The sequence below is a fragment of the Mya arenaria genome, chromosome 14 (genome assembly GCF_026914265.1).
Source record: "Mya arenaria isolate MELC-2E11 chromosome 14, ASM2691426v1".
Classification (NCBI taxonomy): Eukaryota; Metazoa; Mollusca; class Bivalvia; order Myida; family Myidae; genus Mya; species Mya arenaria.
The window spans coordinates 39,894,993-39,918,528 of record NC_069135.1 but is presented as its reverse complement, the minus strand read 5'-3'; the positions used below and the strand labels follow the sequence as shown (position 1 = coordinate 39,918,528).

At 37.3% G+C, this 23,536-nt stretch overlaps 3 protein-coding genes across 6 annotated transcripts in view; 2 read left to right on the top strand and 1 right to left on the bottom strand.

The window, feature by feature from the left end:
* The window catches only part of LOC128217270 (uncharacterized), a 206,264-nt gene that overhangs the window by 94,332 nt on the left and 88,396 nt on the right, over positions 1 to 23,536 (bottom strand). The gene's annotated exons all lie outside the window — the stretch shown is intronic.
* On the top strand, positions 869 to 21,232 carry LOC128217269 (heat shock 70 kDa protein 12B-like). Of its 4 annotated transcripts, none has more exons than XM_052924300.1 (5): positions 869 to 918; positions 14,257 to 14,569; positions 15,189 to 15,407; positions 16,421 to 16,556; positions 19,181 to 21,232. In XM_052924300.1, exons 2-5 carry the CDS (start codon positions 14,270 to 14,272, stop codon positions 20,236 to 20,238), a joined length of 1,713 nt encoding a protein of 570 aa, XP_052780260.1. In that variant the 5' UTR covers positions 869 to 918; positions 14,257 to 14,269; the 3' UTR covers positions 20,239 to 21,232. The 4 variants fall into 4 exon arrangements, with proteins under 4 accessions (XP_052780260.1, XP_052780257.1, XP_052780259.1 ...); XM_052924297.1 differs by having other exon boundaries at positions 899 to 981; XM_052924299.1 differs by lacking the exon at positions 869 to 918 and adding an exon at positions 6,158 to 6,270.
* The window catches only part of LOC128217263 (heat shock 70 kDa protein 12B-like), a 241,572-nt gene continuing 224,848 nt past the window's right edge, over positions 6,813 to 23,536 (top strand). The window contains exon 1 of the mRNA XM_052924289.1: positions 6,813 to 6,844. The gene's annotated coding sequence lies outside the window, so the exon portion shown is untranslated. The remainder of the gene's footprint in view (positions 6,845 to 23,536) is intronic.

Genomic DNA, 23,536 nt, shown 5'->3' with positions numbered 1-23,536 from the left:
ATGAGGAACTGCATCTAAAGAATTAGCTTGACCCTTAAGAAATCAACTTCACAGCCCCAGATTAAATCAAAGTGGGCCAATTACTGATGGCTAGGCTTTCAGCTGAAGTAAAGGGAGATTAACAGTTATAAGTGATTTACTAGCTGATAAGCCCTTGCTGAATCTCAGTCGCTCTCTGGTACATATGCGTAGGACTGAAAAGTGCTGTGGGAAGATGATTTGTACTGCTTAAAACATTTTGAGAATATCTGTCATTTACGTATGTTCGATTGAATGGTTCGTAATTACTCGGGACGAAATAAAATGTAGAACTTGGACGTTTTGTGCCATGAAACGTTATTACCCACACCTATTGTCACACTGTGGACATTTTGTACCAATTATATCAACAGGTCGGGGTTCACACCCTGACCGCGTAAACCGAAAGTAGTTCAAAAATGGTACCGGTAGCTCCCGTTCCTAGCGCTCGGCATTTAAATGGATGTACTGTGAAGATGTGTATTGGTTAACCCCCCCCCCCCCCAAAAAAAAGTATCCCATATATCGCTACTATACAAGAGCACGTTAAATGACCAAGAGGTCTCTTCACAGAGAGTACGGGTATCGCACCCAGTTCTCTTGTATCTCACTATGTTTGAATATCTGGATTTGACTGAGGATTGCCATCACTTATTGCATTTAAACAAAATTTAAGTCGTGATGGCGTCATGGTGTCATGGCGTTATGGCGGGGTCAAGTCGTAATGCAGCCAATAGGCGCGGGCAGTCCTTCATAAAATCACATTCACGGCATATCTGGTTTAATATGCACAGAGTAAAAATCGTTAGAGCACGTTACATTTGTCGGGTACAGAAATCCAATACATCCACCATAACATAACAGCGTAATGCTCAGATAACTGAAATAGGCAGACTTTAGGTGAGTACGTACCTGCTATCGACCTTATGTGGAACATTTATCACATTTATTCTTCTTTCTAAGGTGAGTTAAGTTTATACATTTGAAACTATCATATACAATATATAGAAAAATTTAAACTTAGCATGAGACACACACTGAGCAGAAATAAATTCATGCACTTTTTAATGATCTTGAAATATTTCGTAAACATGTTTATGGTTAAAACAAACGATGATAATATTGTATTTAGATTTGCTATGGTACTAAATTAACAATCGGAAAACATAGGTTGTATATGGTTTATTTTATTTTTAGGTCCATCAGATTAGTAGTGTTTCGCAGAACTTCTTATATTATAATCTTACATCAGGGTTATTATATTTCACATGTTTTGTCGGATAGTCTTAAATTGAATCAATATTAATTGAATAAGAAGTGTATATGCATAGGCTAGGTGGCATGTTCGTAAATAATTGATACAATATCATGTGTATTTTCTGTAATATCGTACCAGGAAGTTATTTATTCCCTTCAATAAGTAGATATCGTAAATGTTCCTTTTTAACCTCATTTCATTGTAATAATGTCTGTAAACCTGTTTCGAGTCCCTGCTTGCACAACAGTTTATCGTGATAATGTAACATTTATGCTTGTTCACATATGAATTTTTCTCTCTGTTTTTGATATAAACATATTCTTTACAAATGCACATTTTGTCATATTGTGTTGTTTTTCTGCTTGCAAATTTATATCTGATCGTATCATTAGTATATCTTCACATGTACTTATCATGACATATTTCTTTTCGTTTATTTTGTTAACATGTGCATTTATATATTTATATGTTAATTAATATACGTATCTCGATCAGAGGAAATAAAGAGCATATATATATATATATATATTCATAACACACACGTTCGAAGCTATATCTCTCTCCCTCGAAACAATAATAGGAGACAAGTCTCCGATCTCTGGCTAGTCCTCTTTTTGTGAAAGGTCTTGAGATCATACTATACTCCCAAACCCTATAAGACTCAAACCTAAATACATTATATTCAGTTAAGTGATTCTTTTGTAAGAAGCCAAGCAGCTAGCTTTGGCTAATCATTTCTTTTGATTGATCACCATCCACCCATAGTAGCGGATCAACATCCACCCATAGTAGCGGATCACCATCCACCCATAGTAGCGGATCAACATCCACCCATAGTAGTGGATCACCATCCACCCATAGTAGCGGATCAACATCCACCCATAGTAGTGGATCAACATCCACCCATAGTAGTGGATCACCATCCACCCATAGTAGCGGATCAACATCCACACATATTAGTGGATCACCATCCACCCATAGTAGCGGATCAACATCCACCCATAGTAGTGGATCACCATCCACCCATAGTAGCGGATCACCATACACCCATAGTAGCGGATCACCATCCACACATAGTAGCGGATCAACATCCACCCATAGTAGCGGATCAACATCCACCCATAGTAGCGGATCACCATCCACCCATAGTAGCGGATCACCATCCACCCATAGTAGCGGATCAACATCCACCCATAGTAGCGGATCACCATCCACCCATAGTAGTGGATCAACATCCACCCATAGTAGCGGATCACCATCCACCCATAGTAGCGGATCAACATCCACCCATAGTAGCGGATCAACATCCACCCATAGTAGCGGATCAACATCCACCCATAGTAGTGGATCACCATCCACCCATAGTAGCGGATCAACATCCACCCATAGTAGTGGATCACCATCCACCCATAGTAGCGGATCAACATCCACCCAAAGTAGCGGATCAACATCCACCCATAGTAGTGGATCACCATCCACCCATAGTAGTGGATCAACATCCACCCATAGTAGTGGATCAACATCCACCCATAGTAGTGGATCACCATCCACCCATAGTAGTGGATCACCATCCACCCATAGTAGTGGATCACCATCCACCAATAGTAGCGGATCAACATACACCCATAGTAGCGGATCATCATCCACCCATAGTAGCGGATCATCATCCACCCACCCATAGTAGTGGATCACCATCCACCCATAGTAGTGGATCACCATCCACCCATAGTAGCGGATCAACATCCACCCATAGTAGCGGATCACCATCCACCCATAGTAGCGGATCACCATCCACCCATAGTAGCGGATCAACATCCACCCATAGTAGTTGGATCAACATCCATCCATAGTAGTGGATCAACATCCACCCATATTAGCGGATCACCATCCACCCATAGTAGCGGATCAATATCCACCCATAGTAGTGGATCACCATCCACCCATAGTTGTGGATCAACATCCACCCATAGTAGCGCATCACCATCCACCCATAGTAGCGGATCACCATCCACCCATAGTAGTGGATCACCATCTACCCATAGTAGTGGATCAACATCCACCCATAGTAGTGGATCACCATCCACCCATAGTAGTGGATCACCATCCACCCATAGTAGCGGATCAACATCCACACATAGTAGTGGATCACCATCCACCCATAGTAGCGGATCATCATCCACCCATAGTAGTGGATCAACATCCACCCATAGTAGCGGATCACCATCCACCCATAGTAGCGGATCAACATCCACCCATAGTAGCGGATCAACATCCACCCATAGTAGTGGATCACCATCCACCCATAGTAGCGGATCAACATCCACCCATAGTAGTGGATCACCATCTAACCATAGTAGTGGATCAACATCCACCCATAGTAGCGGATCACCATCCACCCATAGTAGTGGATCACCATCCACCCATAGTAGTGGATCAACATCCACCCATAGAAGCCGCTCAACATCCACCCATAGTAGTGGATCACCATCCACCCATAGTAGTGGATCATCTACCACTGACAGTGGCTCATACCACATCGACATATTTTATTTATTTTCAACGCCCAATCATTTGTCTAATCACCAGCAGAAAACAGCTACCAAAGGAATATTCATATATCATTATTATTCAGTTCTGTGCGTCTGAAGCAACAAGACGTAACATCCAGATTAAAAGTCAAGGAAAATGAACTGATATAAATATCTACCAAAATAGCTGCTTAAACGATAGCAGGATCCCAGTTTGGCCGCTTTTTTAGTCCCAGTCTTTTACAGTGGCGTTTTAGTTGTCGATAGCTGGAATGACAAAAGAATGTCAAATACATGCCTCGCGCTAGTAAAAAGAAATCAACATCACAGGTGAGTAGACTAAGAGTATACAAAGAGGTGGGTTCGATCTTACGATCTTTACTTCGTTTGCTGACGAGTCGAGTTCTTGTTTCCGGTAGACTGACAGCTGTTATACATGTTTATTTAACAATAATGTCAGCAATGATAACAGATGCAACAAAAGCATGATTTATTTAAAAAAAAATGGGGGGGCGTAAGGGACTATGTTCCAGATTGACTTGCTATCCTAGGTGACCACCCAAGATAAAATGCGAACAAAGCCAATTTTCACTTAAGTCAACATTTAAGTTTGAGTTTCAACGTGTCATATAATTACTTGAGTAAAATTCTAAGTCAAAAGTCATGTTGCTCTGTATGTTCCTAATGCTTGTTGTGAAATTCCAATTTTAATCGATTTTTGATTGTTTTGATTGTTTACATAATAAATTCAGCAAATAATACTATTTTAAAAAAAATTCTGCAGTTTCAATTTGACTAAGGCTGTTTCATCAAAATACAACTGGCACGCCCCTGTACATTTACAAAGGCATTCTAACGTTATAGTTATCGTGTTACAACCCTAAAGGTAACAACTGCACTAAAGGTAACACCTTGCACTAAGGGTAACAATTTTGCGCCACCAAAGGTAACAACCTGCACTAAAGGTAACTTTGTCAGTGACACCAAAGGTTACACTCTGCGACACCAATGGTAACACATTTTACACCTGCACTAAAGGTAACTGGTCTCTACACTAAAGGTAATTGACTTAAAACTAGTTGCATGATATATGCATTATATTATGCTGCCATTTGATATGTTCCCTGATACATTTTTGTACTGTTATTTCATAACAAGTGGCAGCATTGATAATTTTTTATTTGTGTGTTTTACAGTGTAAATTTATTTCTCCTACTTTCACATATAATGTTTGCGCTTATGACCATTCGAAGAATAAGGAAAGGCATCCTGTTTACCACGGCGTCGGCATTGGTGTCGGTGTCAGCTTTTCCGTCACATCATGATTAAGTTGTTCATACCAGTCCAATTTATCTCTTAAATTTTAAAGACATGGCATTAAAGCTTTGAGTACTTGTTCACTATTATGACACCCATCAGTCAGCTACAACAAAAACAGTCAGTTACAGGAAAATCACAGACACGAGGCATACCACCACCCCAGACCTGAAACACACACATATACAGGCAAGACAACACAAAGACAAAGGAGCACACACATACACAAAGACACCCCTACCCAAACCAAAGAGTAATTGATATGCACTTGGGGTCTCCGCCTTGGAGCAGGGTTGTTACCTTTAGTGCAGGCTGTAACCTTTGGTGTCGCAAAAGTGTTACTTTTTGTGCAGGGTGTTACCTTTAGTGCAGATGTTACCTTTAGGGTTGCTACAATCGTAACGTCATTGACTTTATCCTTATGTTTACATTATGCAGACATGTATACAACATGTAAACGGCTTAGAAAGTACGTGATATATGCGTGCAGTTCAATTACGCCTTGATCATTAGATGTATAGATGTATAACTTACCTTAAAATAATATTTTGTTTAACTTCTAGGAAGGTCAGCGTTTCAGTTAATGAAAAACCGGCTGAAAAGTACTTCCTGATACGCGAGTCTAATTCGTCTTCCATGTTTACGCAAACGGAAGGCGAAAGTGCGATATTAAAATATCGTGTTTTCGCCTTCGCTGTCAGTAGGGCGAAAACGCGAAAACACGATACAAGATCGCGAAAACACGATGCGAAAAATATCGCGTTTTCGCGCTATTAATATCGTGTTTTCGCGTTTTCGCCCTACTGACCGCGAAGGCGAAAACACGAAAACACGATGGGAGATCGAGGGCGAAAACGCGAAACCACGATATTAATAGCGCGAAAACGCGATAATTTTCGCATCGTGTTTTCGCGATCTTGTATCGTGTTTTCGCGTCAATGCATCGTGTTTTCGCGATTTCGCCCTTACGGCGACAGCGCGAAACCACGATGGCCCTAACGGAATTCCGTACATTCACGGCATATCTGGTTTAATATGCACAGAGTAAAAATCGTTAGAGCACGTTACATTTGTCGGGTACAGAAATCCCATACATCCACCATAACATAACAGCGTAATGCTCAAATAACTGAAATAGGCAGACTTTAGGTGAGTACGTACCTGCTATCGACCTTTTGTGGAACATTTATCACATTTATTCTTCTTTCTAAGGTGAGTTAAGTTTATACATTTGAAACTATCATATACAATATATAGAAAAAAATAAGCTTTGCATGAGACACACTATGAGCAGAAATAAATTCATGCACTTTTTAATGATCTTGAAATATTTCGTAAACATGTTTATGGTTAAAACAAACGATGATAATATTGTATTTAGATTTGCTATGGTACTAAATTAACAACCGGAAAACATAAGTTGTATATGGTTTATTTTATTTTTAGGTCCATCAGATTAGTAGTGTTTCGCAGAACTTCTTATATTATAATCATTACATCAGGGTTATTACATTTCACATGTTTTGTCGGATAGTCTTCGATTGAATCAATATTAATTGAATAAGAAGTGTATTTGCATAGGCTAGGTGGCATGTTCGTAAATAATTGATACAATATCATTTGTATTTCCTGTAATCTCGATGCAGGAAGTTATTTATTCCCTTCAAAAGAAGGCTAAAATCAGGTTTCGTTTGAGAGAATTCAAAAGTAAAAGCTTTACAAGGTTAGTAAAGAAATCTTATTATCCTAATTTTGTTCCATTATTAACTTAAGAAAATATATTTAACAAAAACAACATGCTATGCTTTAACTTACATACTTCTCGTTGATACCATTTCGCGCTGTTAGAAAAGCATTTATAATAAAAAGTAAGTTTTGTGAATGGCACAGTAGTCCTAGTTACCGCAATCAGCGTATATTGACAAATCAGGTAATTATTTAAGATAAGAGCAACAACGGATTTGCCTACGTTTATTTTCCGGCGACAGACCAATGATCACAAAAGCTATGTGTAACTTTTCCGACGTAGCATATCTAGGCGAGTATTCTAGTGTCCCCTCCCCTTCCTCCCATGCAAAGCGTAAAGAATTTTCATTTTATGTGTTATATTCTGTATATCATATTATAACTAGTTATAATTATTTAATATTGAAATGATTAAATATGTGCAACCCTTTTTAAGAATTTAATTAAAGCTATAACACTATTATACATTATTTTTATAAATATTGTTTTAGCATATTTGAAAATGTAATTGTTTTTGGATACATTGCTAGGACAACATGAATTTACTAGACTAAGTACGAAATTTACGGACAAATATGTGGATGTATGGCTAATGAGTTAACTACACGCACGAAAATTTAAAACAGCACAAAACAGTAGTACTTTTGGCTTACATCCACATTCTCGGCCCTCTTAATATATTTGTTTCTATTTACGAACAATGAAGGGTATTACTCAGTTAAATAAGGCATCTTGATTGCTTTTTCCCCCTCATACATGTCAACGAAAAGTTTTAAAAGCCAAATTATAAAATTAATATGTCCCGTAGCCTGTTTAATATATACAAACTTTCGTTCCATAAAGACAAATTCCTATTCAATCTCTTACGTTTATGCTTGAAGAAGTATTTCAATTGTTCGAAAACGTTTTAAATTTGTCTACTTTAATAATGCAGCGTATCGACTTTTAAACTCTTCAAGACAGCGTGTATATAACTTCGGCGCTTTGTATAATCATTGATTTTCGTATTTCTACAATAACTGAAATGGAGGTGAACGTATAAGTTTATGTTTCGCTAGTTGGCAAGGTCGTCATTAATAATAATTATGTACACCTATTGTCCGTCAAATCTCTGTATTCTCGAACCAGGAAGTGATTTAGTCTCCGCAATTCAATCGATAAAACCACATTTGAAGTTTATGAAAGATTTGTAAGGTTAATATATCATAATTAAAAAAGTGCTATTAGCGTTTTAAAGATATGATTTGAAAATGATTAAAATTATAATATTTGATGACGCATGTTTTTAAAGCTACAAAAACAATTTAAAGAAAATGAAAAATTCCAAATGTTGTTTTTAATTGTGTTCATGGGGTGAACTCTGCACCTTGTGGCAAAGGTAAACCTCTTCTATTTGTGTTTGCATTAGGCATCTTTTCATTCGAAGGAAGACAATTATTTATGCATACAGAAAGTGTGTGTTCTGTTGGTTTGAAAGTAAATTTTGCTATACGTTATTTTAAAATGAAAACGAACTATGTTCAAACTGATTTTATTGCATAAAAAAATTACAACAACAACAACTGACATACACTCCGAATTCCGTAAATTCAAGCCAAAATCGTGGCTAGAACGTTTTTGGCAAACTGAAGTATTTTCAGTCTAATTGCTATTAATTTATGAGAGAATGGGCTTTAATTTGAACTAAGTTCTGTTATAAAAACAACCAGTGTATTCGTTAAACATACGATGTTAAAATACTCGATGCCTAAACGGTTTAAACGTGAGAGATTTTGAAGATTGAAACAATTCTATTAAAAGAAAATGAAATTAAGTACAAAATGCCAAGCTCAGGTTTCCGACGGAAAGAAGGCCCAAAACTAGTGGCTAGTCTACAACTATTACAACTATTACACACTGTACCTAAAAATGTTGTGCTCAACGTGAAGGAATAAAGCGTAGGAGAAAATGCAGAAGATCCACATGCGAGGAGAACAATGTTGCCGTCATCGCCGTTAACTGTTACGATGCTCGAAACAGGTTGATATTCGAGTTACATAAAAGGATAATTAAAGATTTAAAAAACTAGACCGTTTAACAACGTTTATCCGACCTAGTCGCCTAATGTGGAAGAATAAAGCAAAACTATATGCAGCACACCCAAATGCGAATTGTATCATTAACCAAGAAAAGAACTCACCTCCGTTAACAGGGGTTCAATTGTTAACATCTGGAGAATTACAAGCTTTCGCCAGAGTACAGCTGTGTAACCATGGAATAATCGCAACCCTAAGCCTTGAGGGGAGTACAGCTGTGAAACAATAGGGGAATTACAAGCCTTGGCAATGAGAAAATACAGCAGCTGAGACAAAAAAGTAGAATTACAACCCTCACCAGATGGAGAGAACAGCTGTAAAAGATTTGGAGAATTACAACCCTTGGCGAGAAGGAGAGTACAGCTGCGACATTATTGTAGAATTGAAAACCCTGGCCAGGAGGAAAGTACAGCTTAGGAACCGGAAAGTACAGCTTAGGAACCATTGGAGAATAGCAAGCCTTGTAAAAAGGTGAGTACAGCTGTGAAACCATTGGATAATTAAAAACCCTTTGCCAGGAGGAGGGTACACATGAGAACTCATTGGATAATTAAAAACCCTGGCCATGAGAGAAATTCAACCCTTTGTCAGAATGATAGTAGAGCTGTGAAATCATTGGATAATTTAAACCGTTGGCCAGGAGGAGAGTACAGCTGAGACACCGTCGGAGAATTACAAACCTTAGCAAGGAAGAGAGTACAGCTGGAAAACCATTTGATAAATACAACCTTTGGTAAGTAGAGCACAGCTGTGAAATCATTCGATAAATACAACCATTGGCCAAGATGACAGTTTAACTGTGCCATCATGAGAGAATTACAAGCCATTGACAGGAGGAGAGTACAGCTGTGACACAATGGAATAATAACAACACTTTGAAAGGAGGAGAGTACAGCTGGGATTATTACAATCTTTGGCCAGGAGGAGAGTACAGCTGTAAAACATTTGGAAAATTATAACCCTTGACGAGGAGAGTACGTACAACTGTGACATCATTGGAGAAAAGAAAACCCTGGCAAGGAGGAAAGTACAGTTAATAAACCATTCGAATTAGCGAGCCTTGCAACAAAGAGTGTACAGCTGTGAAACCATGGGATAATAAAAACCCCGTTGCCAGGACACATGTGAAATCTGTGGAGAATTAAAAACCCTGGCCAGGAAGAAAGTACAGCTAAGGAACCATTCGAGAATAGAAAGCCTTGAAAAGGAGAAGAGAACAGCTGTGAAACCATCGGAGAAATATAACCCTTGGCCAGGAGGAGATTATACCTATGAAATAATTGGATTATTATTATTAAAATCCCTGACCAGGAAGTAAGTACAGCTAAGGTACCATTGGAAAATAGTAAGCCTCGTAAAGGAGGAGAGTACAGCTGAGGAACGATAGGAGAATTTCAACCTTTCGTCAGAATGATAGTACAGCTGTGAAATCATTGGAAAATTTAAACCTTAGGCCAGAATGAGAGTACAGCTGTTACACTATTGGGGAATTACAAGCCTTAGCAAGGAAAAAAGTACAGCTGGGAAACCATTTAAAAATGACAACCTTTGGTAAGTAGAGCACAGCAGTAAAATCATTCGATTATTACAACCATTAGCCACGATGACAGTTTAACTGTACCATCATGAGATACATTACAAGCCATGGACAGGAGGAGGGTACAGCTGTGAAAAATGGAATAATAACAACTCTTTGAAAGGAGGAGAGTACAGCTGGGATAATTACACCCCTTGGTCAGGAGGAGAGTACAGCTGTGAAACAACGGAATTAAAACAACTCTTTGAAGTAAGGAGAGTACAGCTGGGATAATCACACCCCTTGGCCAGGAGGAGAGTACAGCTGTGAAACAATGGAATAATAACAACTCTTTGAAATAAGAAGAGTACAGCTGGGATAATTACACCCCTTGGTCAGGGGGAGAGTACAGTTGTGAAACAATGAAATAATAACAATTCATTGAAATAAGGAAAGTACAGCTTGGATAATTACACCTCTTGGTCAGAAGGAAAGTACAGCTGTGAAACAATGAAATAATAACAACTCTTGGAAATGAGGAGAGTACTGCTGGGATAATTACACCCCTTGGTCAGGAGGAGAGTACAGCTGTGAAACAATGCAATATTAACAACTCTTTGAAATAAGGAGAGTACAGCTGGGATAATTTCACCTTTTGGCTATGAAGGGAATACAAATGTGAAACCATCGGAGAATTACAACCTCGGTCAGGGGAGACTACAGCTGTGAAACCATTGGATAATTGCAACCCTTGCAATGCGGAGACTACAGCTGTGGAACCACTGGAAAATTGCAACCCTTGGCCGGGACGAGAGTACAGATGTTAAACCATTGGAAAATTACAACCTTGGTCATGGGAGACTACAGCTGTGAAACCATTGGGGGAATTACAGTCCTTGGCAATGATGAGAGTACTGCTGTGGAATCACTGGAGATTTGCAACCCTTGGCCTGGAGGATAGTACAGATGTGAAAACATTGGAGAATTACAACCTTGGTCAGGGGGAGACTACAAGTGTGAAACCATTGGAGAATCAAAGCCATTGGCAAGGAGTACAGTACAACCGTAAACACATTTCTATGAATAACAACCCTTTAAAAGGAGAAGTGTACAGCTGTTGAACCATTGGGGATTACAATTCTTGGTAAGGAAAATAGTACAACAGTGACATCATTGAAAATTAACAACCCTTAGCCAGGAGGAGAATACAGCTGTTAAACCATGGGATAATAAAATATGTTTAGACTAAAAAAGAATAGTTTTATACATTTTAAGCTCTGCATTTGCTTTAATCGCCTTCAGATAAGATTAATGCAAGAATATCTCTAGGTGCTTTAAAATACTTTTGAGTATGAAAGGTACAGTCGAAACTCGATGGCTCGATATTCTAGGGATCGGCCAAAGTACTTCGAGCCTCGAGAATATCGAGCCAAGCGGGATTGCTTACAGAATGTTATTTTTTCATTTGTTACATAAAGTCTTATTTACCTCGTTTGTTATTGGCTACGCTATCTCCGCAAGAGAAGGAAGAGTATTTATTGGGCATAGTAAGGCACCTAAATTTCGTAATATGACTTATTCGATTATTAAAAAATATCATTTTATTTTTTTTATTTATAATAAAAATACATTTATGCGAAAACAAGCAATTGTAAACAGTGTGTAACACGAACATAGCTTAAAAGTTATATCAAAATGCATAGTAATTTAGGGATGGATAATAATTAGAGACAGAATTAAAGTGATGGCATGTTTATTCAAACTGTTAAACCATTTAAATTCGATAATAATTATAATATCAGTCAAGCAATTTTAATCGATTAGCGCCTTGTGCTAAATGAAGCCAATCAAACAAATCTAAGGTGTGAGATTCTTAACTGAACCCGCGAAAATGACATCGACCCAAGCAAACAAATCAAAGTGTGAAATTCTTGTTTGGGACCGCGAAAACGACTTCGAGCGTGAAGAAATATCGACCCTCAAGATATCGAGCCATCCGATCGAAATTTATATGAACAAAGAGTAAACAAAAATCGGTCCTTTTAATTTGGTTCGAGCCAACGAGGATATCGAGCCATGAGATATCGAGCCAACGAGTTTCGACTGTACATATTTTTACTAATATTATATATAAACAAACACATGAAATACAAAAACCCTATGATATTTATCATTACTTGAGAAACCAGGGTTATTGTATTTCATTTGTTTGTCGGATAGTATTTAATTTCACGTCGCGATTCAATCAATACCTAATGAACTAAAGGTTACGCTCATAGGCTCTTTTTATTGTACTAATTTTATTGATTGCGATTCCTGTAATCTTGAACAAGGAAGTTATTCATTCTATATCAACTTAAGGCTAAATCCAGCTTAGGTTTTGATCAGCTACTTCTTAAGTTACAGATTCACGAGGTAATTAAAGTTATTTCATTATCCGAATGTCGTTTCGTTACAATTAGCGCCCATAATCGGCCCATAAAATGAGAGCTTCGAATTTTGTAACCCTTCTCACGCTATAGTTACATGGGTTACAGCCAAATTATGCAGTTACATTAGTAACAATGAGTTACAGCACAGTTTTTGAAAAGTTTGAAAAAGTGTTTTTTTTTCTATCCCAAATAGCGGGTTACGCGGTTACATTGGTTACAACTGGTTACATCGGTTACATCGAAAATTTTCATCAAAATCGAGTATTCAGGTCGACATATGATCAGAGTTACAGCAAAGTTTCTGAAAAGTTTGAAACCGTCATAATTATGAAGGACACTTATATGACATAGTACAAAAAAGATAACCCTTAGATGTGGTTGATGAACTAGTGATGGTGAATGGAACCGTAGACTTGGGTACTGTGTTGAGCGTATAAAATAAAGTGTACAATTAAAGTTATTAGTTAAGATAAGAACGACATTAACGATAATCATGCATGTAGCGTAAATGGGTTGAAGAGGAAACTATTTTGAACTATTTTTATGGAAATTTTGAAATCATTGAGATGTGTAGTGAATATCTGTTTGGCTGACCGTTCCAAAGCGGTGACCCCAACATGTTTCATACGTGTGCTAAATGCTTGGCTACTGTGATTGTTTCTTTAGTTACATTGTAGTATAAGTGTTAGCACTTGCAGTTCTATAAGGGTAAAACACAGTGACTATTCGTCATGTTCGATTATATTAAGACACAATGGAAGTCAAACTAAAAGCTTCAAACGACAGAATTCCGCCCACTACCATTAAACAAATTAAAATAAAAGTAAATATTTGTGTGAAAGATTTACGTTGCTTTCTTATTTCTAAGTGCTAAATTCTGTCGCTGTTCAATATTTTTGTCTCGCTTTACCTTGTGTGTCTGTTTAATATCATGATTTTACTATAGATAACTTTGTCGACAATGTCGTGTTCCGATGAACATAATACTAATGAAACGTGCGAGGCCAACACGGCCAACACATCCATTTAGAGAAAAGCATGCTAAACCTGAAGGAGTCTACTGGTCATTATTTACAGTAAATTTTCCATCCGCACGGATACCTGGATATGCCAATTTGCATGAAACCAACCAAGTACACCAACGTACTACGTACGCACCTCCACATACAGCGGAATTCTACACTTAAGAGATCGCTTAGACACAATGTATGAATATGTTGTATGTCGATCCAGTTTTTAATGTTTTGTCAAATGTTGGCCCGGCTTCAATATCTTATAGTCTTTTTTGTGGGTGGATTTAAATTCCTAAATTTTCGAACAAGGAGGTAATTCATTGCGCGTGTGTTTTCATTTCATATTTCAAAAGTCCACCTTGAACGATGGCAGCGAAGACTCAGTCCCATCTACTCGTTGCTGCATTCGACTTTGGTACCACGTACAGCGGTTACGCGTTTTCCTTCCGAAACAACCAGCTAAAAGTGCATGCCAACCAGTCTTGGTATTCCGGAGGAAAACTCGTCTCTCTAAAAACGCCAACAAGCGTGCTTTTAAACCAAGATGGCGAATTTGACTCTTTTGGTTTTGAAGCTGAAGATAATTATGCGAGTAAAGCGGAAGATGACGAACACGAAGGATGGCGATTGTTCAGGCGTTTTAAGATGGTTCTACACAACAATAAGGTACTTCGCAATTGTAAAACACGCAATGTGTCAATATCATATCATTTATGTTTCCATTATAAATCACAATGATCATAAAACTCATAACTAGAGCCAGTCATTTTCTAACATCACAAGGCCTTGAAGAGAAATAAAAATACTGAAAGCAATTAATTTCGACCTGTGTAAGTATGTGAGTATTGTCCCTAGTTACATTTGTACCAAGATATATTTGGATACCTTAAACGGTTATTGCCAAGGCTTTAGTTTTTAACAACTTCGCCGCCGCCGCCGCCGCCGCCGCCGACGTTCCCGCAAACGACGAAAACGACAACTCGTTGTTTTTTACATAGACTTCTTGTTTGAAGAACAAACGAGCTTACTAGAGCTGTCCAATAACATCATGTAAATCGGCAATGAAATGATGATTTTAGATAGTGGCGCCGATTCGGAAACGAGTAGAATAGTTTGCGTTTTTGCAAACTAAGGCTCAAATATATCTAAGAAGAAAACATATTATTTTAGATATGCGTATTATGTATATATTTTAAGTAAAACGCAAATTTTCTCGCCCAATTATCGAGTTTAATTTATAAAGATTTAGAATTCGTTGCAGTGATAACACGACTATTTTTTGCAGGAGCTTTCCAGAGCCACAACTGTGGAGGACATAGAAGGCAACTCGCATCAAGCTCTACCAATCTTCTCGATGGCGATCAAGTTTCTACAAAAGCATCTCCTACAGGCAGTAGCAAAACAGACGGTGGGTGTGCTAGAGGAGGACATTTGCTACGTCATCACGGTGCCCGCTATCTGGGATGACAATGCCAAGGAGTTCATGAGAATGGCTGTCGAAGAGGTATGGAAACTTGACCAAGGTGTTACAAAATATATCGCAGTGTATCAATCTCACACGTTAGCTTGACATTCAGCAGACTTGAAAGTAAATACTATATAAAGATATAGGGTCTGCCACTAGTCATCGGATAATACACAATTTTATTCAACGAGTTCAGAAAATAGTTTAGCCTTTGGCAAGTTTACTTACATTATTCATAGACGAGTTGAATAAAATTGTGTATTATTTAATTACAAGTATCCGATTATTTTAATCACAGACTGTTCCAGAAAAACTAGCAAATACCACCTACATGTTTCGCTTGCATTAGTGATGAGCCTAATACCACAGTATCATTTCCAGCGCTACATGCATTGGAGAATTGTTGACCCCAGAATAAATAAACTAATCTCATAATCATCCGATCGTTTAAATTATGTTTTTAAGTGGAATGCATACTTATATAATAACCAAAGACAATTTCAACGCTACTATAGTATTAGCGAAATTTGTTTTCCTATAAATTATGACCTCATATCCAGTAAGAAGACGTCACAATTCGTGATATCTTATAACGTCATTTCCAGTTTTAAAACATAAGTACCCATCGTCTTTGACAATGATGATTACCAAATCAAGACAACTACGCTTCCTTCTTAAGATTTAGATGGAAAATGTACAACTGTATTCAAAAAAATCTTTTTCATAAATACAACATACTAGTAAGAAATAAACAAATGACTTGATTAATTATTGCCTATTTAGCATTCATCTTTGCCAATTAATTTATTTACAAACATGCGAAGTGATATATTTTCTGACCAATAAAAATAGAGCAACTTTATTTAACATATGTGTGAAACAGAAAAATAGGTGGTGGCTATATAAAACCGGAAACAATGTATAATACGACATAAAAAGTAATTACAGCAATTCGTGTGCAACTTTTGATTCTAACCAATATGGCAAAAATAAGATGTGTTTCTTTTCTGCTGAGTGCTGACCATTATAAGACCATAAATAAAATAATCCAGGCTGGACTCGATGAAACCCGAGTAACACTTGCACTCGAGCCGGAAGCTGCCTCGATCTGGTGTGAGACACTCGATGTTGACACAATGGCTGCGCTGGCTGAAACCGGAACTCAGTATATGGTCATTGATCTAGGAGGTGAGTTAAGAAAACCGCATGGACGCAGAATAATTTATTTTCACATCCGTTATAATGTAATTGTGCTTACCTGGCATGCCGTCGTTGCTTAATATAATTATATCAACATGTTTACCAAAGATTTGTAGGTACTTATTAAAATCTATACTATCAGAATATTGCTATAATATGCACTTGCGTCGGAAATTGAGGAAGTAAGAAAGGGGGTATAGATTAAAAGTCATGGAGTCTTATATAGATATTATAGTAACTCTCATCTTATTACAAACTAGCATTCACACATACAACACATCTTGTTTGACAAGGAACACGGACAGAGCTTCACCAATGTTTGTTCGGAACATGTATACATGTGAAACAATACCCAAAATACCAAGAAGTCACATTATTTTGACAGTTATCACGTGACATTGACAGCTTCAGGAGCGAGGCATAGTATAACAAGCTTCCTTTTCAAGTCTGTCGAAACTATTTGTGCATATATCAATTGATTAACTTCCGTGTATCATTACCTAGAAAATCCTTCATTGTTGATTATGCTTTATCTTTTTGTTTCCATAAAGTGACACTCTTATTAAAAATCAATACATACACATGTGTAACAAACATCAATTTTGACGGAAAACCTTTCAGCTTCTTTCTTAATAATGCATTGATGGAAAATATCAAATACTGATAACGAGATTGTAACCGTGTATTTAATAGCAGAAAGCGCAAACATATTAAATGATTGGTAAATGCTAAAAGATTTACTGCGGTCTACAATAGTCTCATAAGGTAGAAATACCGAATTTTATGCTCCTTTCTTTCGAATCAAACTTGGTATCCTTCATAAGAAACATTGTCTTCGACATTTATCCTTCTTAAATATAAAAACAATACTATTAATTGTGATAAATCTTATTTGGGAGTAGGAGTGCATCTTTAAAAGTTTCTACTGAACTATATTATTTAAACCAAAACAAACACAAATAAAGGGTTTGACGAGAGAATAAACATGCTAAACTAACATAGGTGCATATATTAATGGTTAATCTGCTTGTGTCGAATGAAATATGGCAGCAGCGTTCTCTGTTTTGGCCAGATTTCTTTACAAAAAAAAGCGAATAACAGCCTAATTATGGTCTCCTGAAAGCTTATGGTTATACTCTTACCTTATGGCAACAACTGGAAACAAAAATGATCTTTGTTTTAAGGTATATGCAAACAATAATCATCATAAAGCATATCATTGTTGACAACTTTCGTTTCAAGGTTTACAAATAAAGCAACAATGTTAAATGTTATAAAAAATCGTCTAGATTTATCTGTCTAAAGTACTGTAATGGATATGGACCCCGACTGCCTTTCTTTCTTTCATTCTTTCTTTCTTTCTTTCTTTCTTTCTTTCTTTCTTTCTTTCTTTCTTTCTTTCTTTCTTTCTTTCTTTCTTTCTTTCTTTCTGTCTTTCTTTCTTTCTCTTTCTTTCTATTCTCTCTCTCTCTCTCTCTCTCTCTCTCTCTCTCTCTCATTATTTTTTTTCTTTACTCATTATTCTTATACAAACGTGTTCGTGCCTTAAAAAGTCAAACATATGCATCTCTAAGCAATAAAATTGTTCAAGGTTTACACCATCTATTATACTTTATCAATCAATACTGGTGAAAATGGGTAATAAAATACGTTCAAATGCACCATTTTCGACTACAAATTCTAAAATCTTTCTTGAGGGAGTACCCTAAATCCACAGGATAACGGTTTATGCCATATACTTTCGTTTCTGAGGGAGGGCCTCATGGCAAAAACTTTCGGCCCTAAGTTACGCCCCCTCTAACGTTAATTTCTGGAATCGCCCTGTTTTATATGTTCAAGCTTTTGAAAAACACGGAACTCATGTCTGTTAATACGAATGAAGTACGGTGCAACCGTATGGCAAAAAACCTATGCTGTCATTATTAGTATGTTCTTTGAGGTATGTAAGTGACATAAATTTTGATCTTACTCCGAATTTAAATAATTCTGTTTTGTTTATGCTAAAATTTAAGAAAAATGGCATAAATTTGAAAATCGAATGATAAACATGAAGTCAATTTTGTTACATCATTTCGGAAATGTTCAACCCGGTACAGTGGCCGCTTGGATTCATTATTAAGTAAAATGGGAACCAAAATCTATAAGAGCACTGAAAATATAAATTTGATATGTCCGCTGCAGTGAAGTGAAAATAACATGAACATTCATCGATAAGCATAAACGAATTATTGCATTCGAATAATTGTTCAAATGAGTCGACAGTTTTCATATATACAGAACGCTCATGAAAATACGCTAAATGGTTTTCATTTGCTATCCGGGGTAACTACAGCGCACACTATGTATACAAGTCATATTTCCTCCAAATAAACACAATTTTGTCTAGCTAAGTTTTAATAATCAAACTCAGTAATTAGATTATGTTTATTTAAAGATATATATTTTTTAAGTTCATGACTGCCTGTATTTTAGAATTTAGCATTCTGTGATCCCTTTTCATTGCTATAGTAAGGACAATATCTAATGTTACAATTTAATTTACTGTATTATCAATTGAGTGTATTTTAACCTAAAAATAAAAATGATATTATAATAATGGGAATGATTTTCAGGTGGCACAGCGGATATTTCTATCCAAGAGAAGAAACAGGGCGGCACTCTGAAGGAAATACATCAGCCGAGCGGTGGACCATGGGGCGGCATATATGTTGACGCCAACTATCTCAAGTTCTTGGAACACATTTTTGGAGAGAAGGCTATTACTGCACTAAAGAGCGAAGAAATGACCGACTACTTTGACGTCATCAGGGAATTTGAAACAAAGAAGCGTACCTTTACCAAACAGACAAAGGGCAAATTAATGTTCAAAATATCTGCAACCACTAAGAAGCTTTCCGAGAAGTTTACCGGACAAAATCTGGAGCAGAAGATAGGTAGCCTTGGATATGGCGATTCAGTTATCGTTAAAGGTGGAGACAAGTTGCGAGTTGAGCCTGGCATCGTTCGTACTTGGTTTGACGGTCCTATAAACAACCTAGTAAATCATGTGAAAAGCCTTCTCAAGGAGCCTAAGCTGAGAGCGGTGCAGACCGTCGTGCTGGTTGGTGGTTTCGGAGAGAGCACGTATGTTCAAGAGAGGCTTAGGGATGAGCTCCCGGACAAGCGTCTGATTGTTCCTGCTGATGCGGGCCTCGCCGTGCTGAAAGGGGCCGTCAGGTTTGGACACAACCCAGCAATTATCACATCAAGGGTCATGAAATACACGTACGGAGTTGATGCAGACGTGGTTTATGATAAGAAAATTCATAGTGAAGACAAAAAATACTATGATAAAGACGACGGAAAATGGTGGGTCCAAAACTGTTTCACTGTGTTTGTTCGCGTAAACGAAGATGTTCCCGTTGACCACCAAAAATCAAGGGGATACAATCCTATTGGATATAGGTCAATCACACCCATCTATCGGACGACAGCAGAGAACCCCATGTACGTGACCGACCCCGGCTGTGAGTTGCTCGGAACGCTGGTGACAGAGCTTCCCCGGGACATCCCTCTCTCTGAGCTTCATTACGAAACAACATTCATGTTTGGAGGGACCGAGCTTGTAGTGAAAAAACGTGTGGAAAAGACCGACGATGAGCAGATCTTGAAATTAAATTGTCTCAAATAAGCTACAACGCACACCAAGAATTTGCAATGTGAACCTGAAAACACAATGAGGGCAAACATATTATCGAAATGTGTTTTTTTCTGGAAATACAGTTATATTAATATAAAACGAAACGAAGTTATAGAGCAGATCGTATGAGAAAAAAAAACGGACCGGAGAAAATCTTGAAATTTATTTGTTATAGGTAGGCTACAACTGGAACCAAGAACCTGTGATGTGAACCTGCGAAATACATTGTCATAAACATAATTGTTTAACAAGCTTTTATGCCTTTCGATCCGATTTGGTTTTAAATGTATGCATTTGAAAACAATTAGATGCTGGTGTCATTAACAAAATGAAACTGAATTACATGCAATGACTTTAATTATGTCTATATAAAATGTATCCTTATGTTTATATTATATTTTCTGGTATGCGTGATGATTAACTGTGTATCTAATATATCTAACATTTTCCGGGAAATTAAAGCAATGCATTGTGGTAAATGGTGCAGTGCATTGTGGTACTCGCTGGGCATGCGCACTTAAAACAAAGGGAGACAACACAGTCTCCACTCATTTCAAGGGCATTAATTCATCTAGCAACCATAGAATGGGCAGAACAGAGGCCGGATTTCGTGGTAACGGTAGACCGTAGAAGCAAAATTTACGCTTTGAATATTAAATTTGAGCGCGTTTAATAGAAAGAATAAATAAAATTAAGAAGTAGAAATTACAGTTCAGTTCACCTTTAAGCTATATGTAACTTTATGTTACCCTTTCCTGCAAATTGTAATTGCTTATTTTTTTATAATTGAGAATAAATTTATGTTTTGTTTATATGTAAATATGTAACTCTTTGATGCTGTGTGATCTATCTGTACGTTTGTTTGTTTACCTAAGTGCTTCTCGTGCAGGGTTGTTTGGGTCCTAACTATTTGCCTGAAAACAAGGTTTATAGTGGAAGTTTTGACTATTGTGCGTTTCTCTGTAGTTTTCAGTATATAATTCAACTTAGTAATTTTACATTATCTAGATATGTTTTAAGTAGCATAAAGGGATACTCATTTTGATTGTTCAGCAATATTTCGGTAGTCTTATTTGTATGAAAAAAATGACAATACCCAACCATTCCGGTTAGGTGATTCTTCTGCAAGCACAGAATACATCCAAAATAATAAAAAAAAAACAAGATGAGTTTCAGTGAAATTGAGCGTGACCATTGACAGTTATGGTAGGTAAAACACCATCAACGCCATATAACTTAAATGCATCTATATCTTATTATCCTAAAGAGGCAGTGAATGTAGTAAAACTTACTTTTAAGCCATTAAAAATTATGCTATTGAAGCGTATTGAACACACACACACACGCACGCACGCACGCACGCACGCACACACACACACACACACACACAAACATTTGCATATTATACATTTGTAGTAACCGTGATTAACCATTGGACATTAACGTTGTTCTTTTATAGTGATATGGCACACGAAAATATCCTGAACCGGTATTTAATTAAGTGATTTTATAAACAATTATATAGCTGTTGTTCACTGCTACGTTGCTGGCATTTTCGCCATTCGTTTATCTAAGCATACTAATGTGAGAATGTTTTTATATTCATTATTTTACATGACTTTTAACCAAATGAAAAATGGAAAAGAAATTAATTCACATGAGATTAAGATTATTAGAATTCTTTACAATTTGATTACTAAAAATATTTTTGCAAAAGAGAAAACTCCACACAAAGGTAACTCTCTGCGGATCTGAGTGGCATAACGATCTAAGAACAGCGCTTAAAGATTATCCATTAAGGATTTGGATAAGAAATTTCGCCCAGACGGACAGTCGACCAATGTTTTAGCAGAGTAGGATACATTGGCATAGCATTATAAAATAATTTTTAGTTAAAAAAAATATCGAGGCCAGATAACAATATACATGTGTTATCGACGGACGCCAGTATAAAAAAGACGGGACCCGCGTACACTTAGCAGCATGTGTGCGCGCGGACTGCTTTTGGGGTACCAAAGCTTAAAAGTAAACAAAAAGAAACCCGTTATGTCCACAGATTTATTTAATTTAATTTTTAAAGATGGCATTAAACTTGCACTGCTAATGTTAAAGGCGGGAGACGCGGTGGTTGAAAACCTGTCGTCCCTATGACCGTAAGTCCAAGGGTCACCATTATAGACCCTTCCAAGCGTCACCATAAAGACGCACCGTATTGTACACTTAAAATACCATCAACAGATAGACCCTGGTAACAGCGGTACTAAACTGCCTAGGCGTATTTAATATTTTACGTATTAACTAAATGTAAATCGCCACCGCGCCAATTGAATCTGCGCGAAGCAAAGGTTCACAGCCAAAGAAATAAAATAATACGAAACGACAAGAATAGATACCCCAATAATTTAACTCCTTTTTTATTAATATATATTTATTATTTTTATTTTTTTAGAGCGATTTACAAAAAGTCCCGTGCACGCCATGAATTAATAAAGAACAGTTCGCCAAGCTGCGAATACCATTTGATTTATTCCAGAATGTAGCGACCTGAGCGCTACTCCAAAAATATCACCATATTAAGTATTTATACCTTCTGGGGCCACACCACACGGGCCCTGAACTGTGCTAGCAACTTGTTATTGGGGGTAAACAGTTTGGCCTCTGGTAATAAAACACTCGAGGCCAGCCGAGATGTCATTAAGGAAAAGACTGTTACCTAATTCGGAAAGATAAACCCCATCAGAAAACACACGAGAAGCGCCTCGCTTTATGTCACTATACTTGATGTACCTGCCCCCCATGTTCAAAACAAGAATTGCTGCAAAGCTATTTATTCTTATCAAAGCAAACAAATTTAAACTATGGCGCCATGACATTCTAGGCAATAGCTGAGACCAAATAATAATAGTGCCGGGCATGTTCAGATGGATGAATTTAACTATAGCCCGGATCAAATTACATATTTGAACGGATTTTGTTTCCTCAATATCATTTGCTTCCACAGTGAATCAATATAAAATTTGGGGGAGACCTTATCTTTAACAAAACCCTGGGTTTGCTACGGCACTTTGTTACCCCAAGACCACTGTAGCCTTGCCACCATATTTCTAGGTTTTGAAACCCCAAATTTGAACCCCCGGGACTCTTGCGGCTAGCGGACAGAGTTAGAGCGCCACCTACCGGCGAGCTTAATTTCATCCAAAGGAACCCCTTTTAGGGCTGCGGAGAATCTGAGGCGTGATAGGTAAGCGAGGGTCCTTGCGGATGCACTGCCTTTTCATACCGTTTAGTA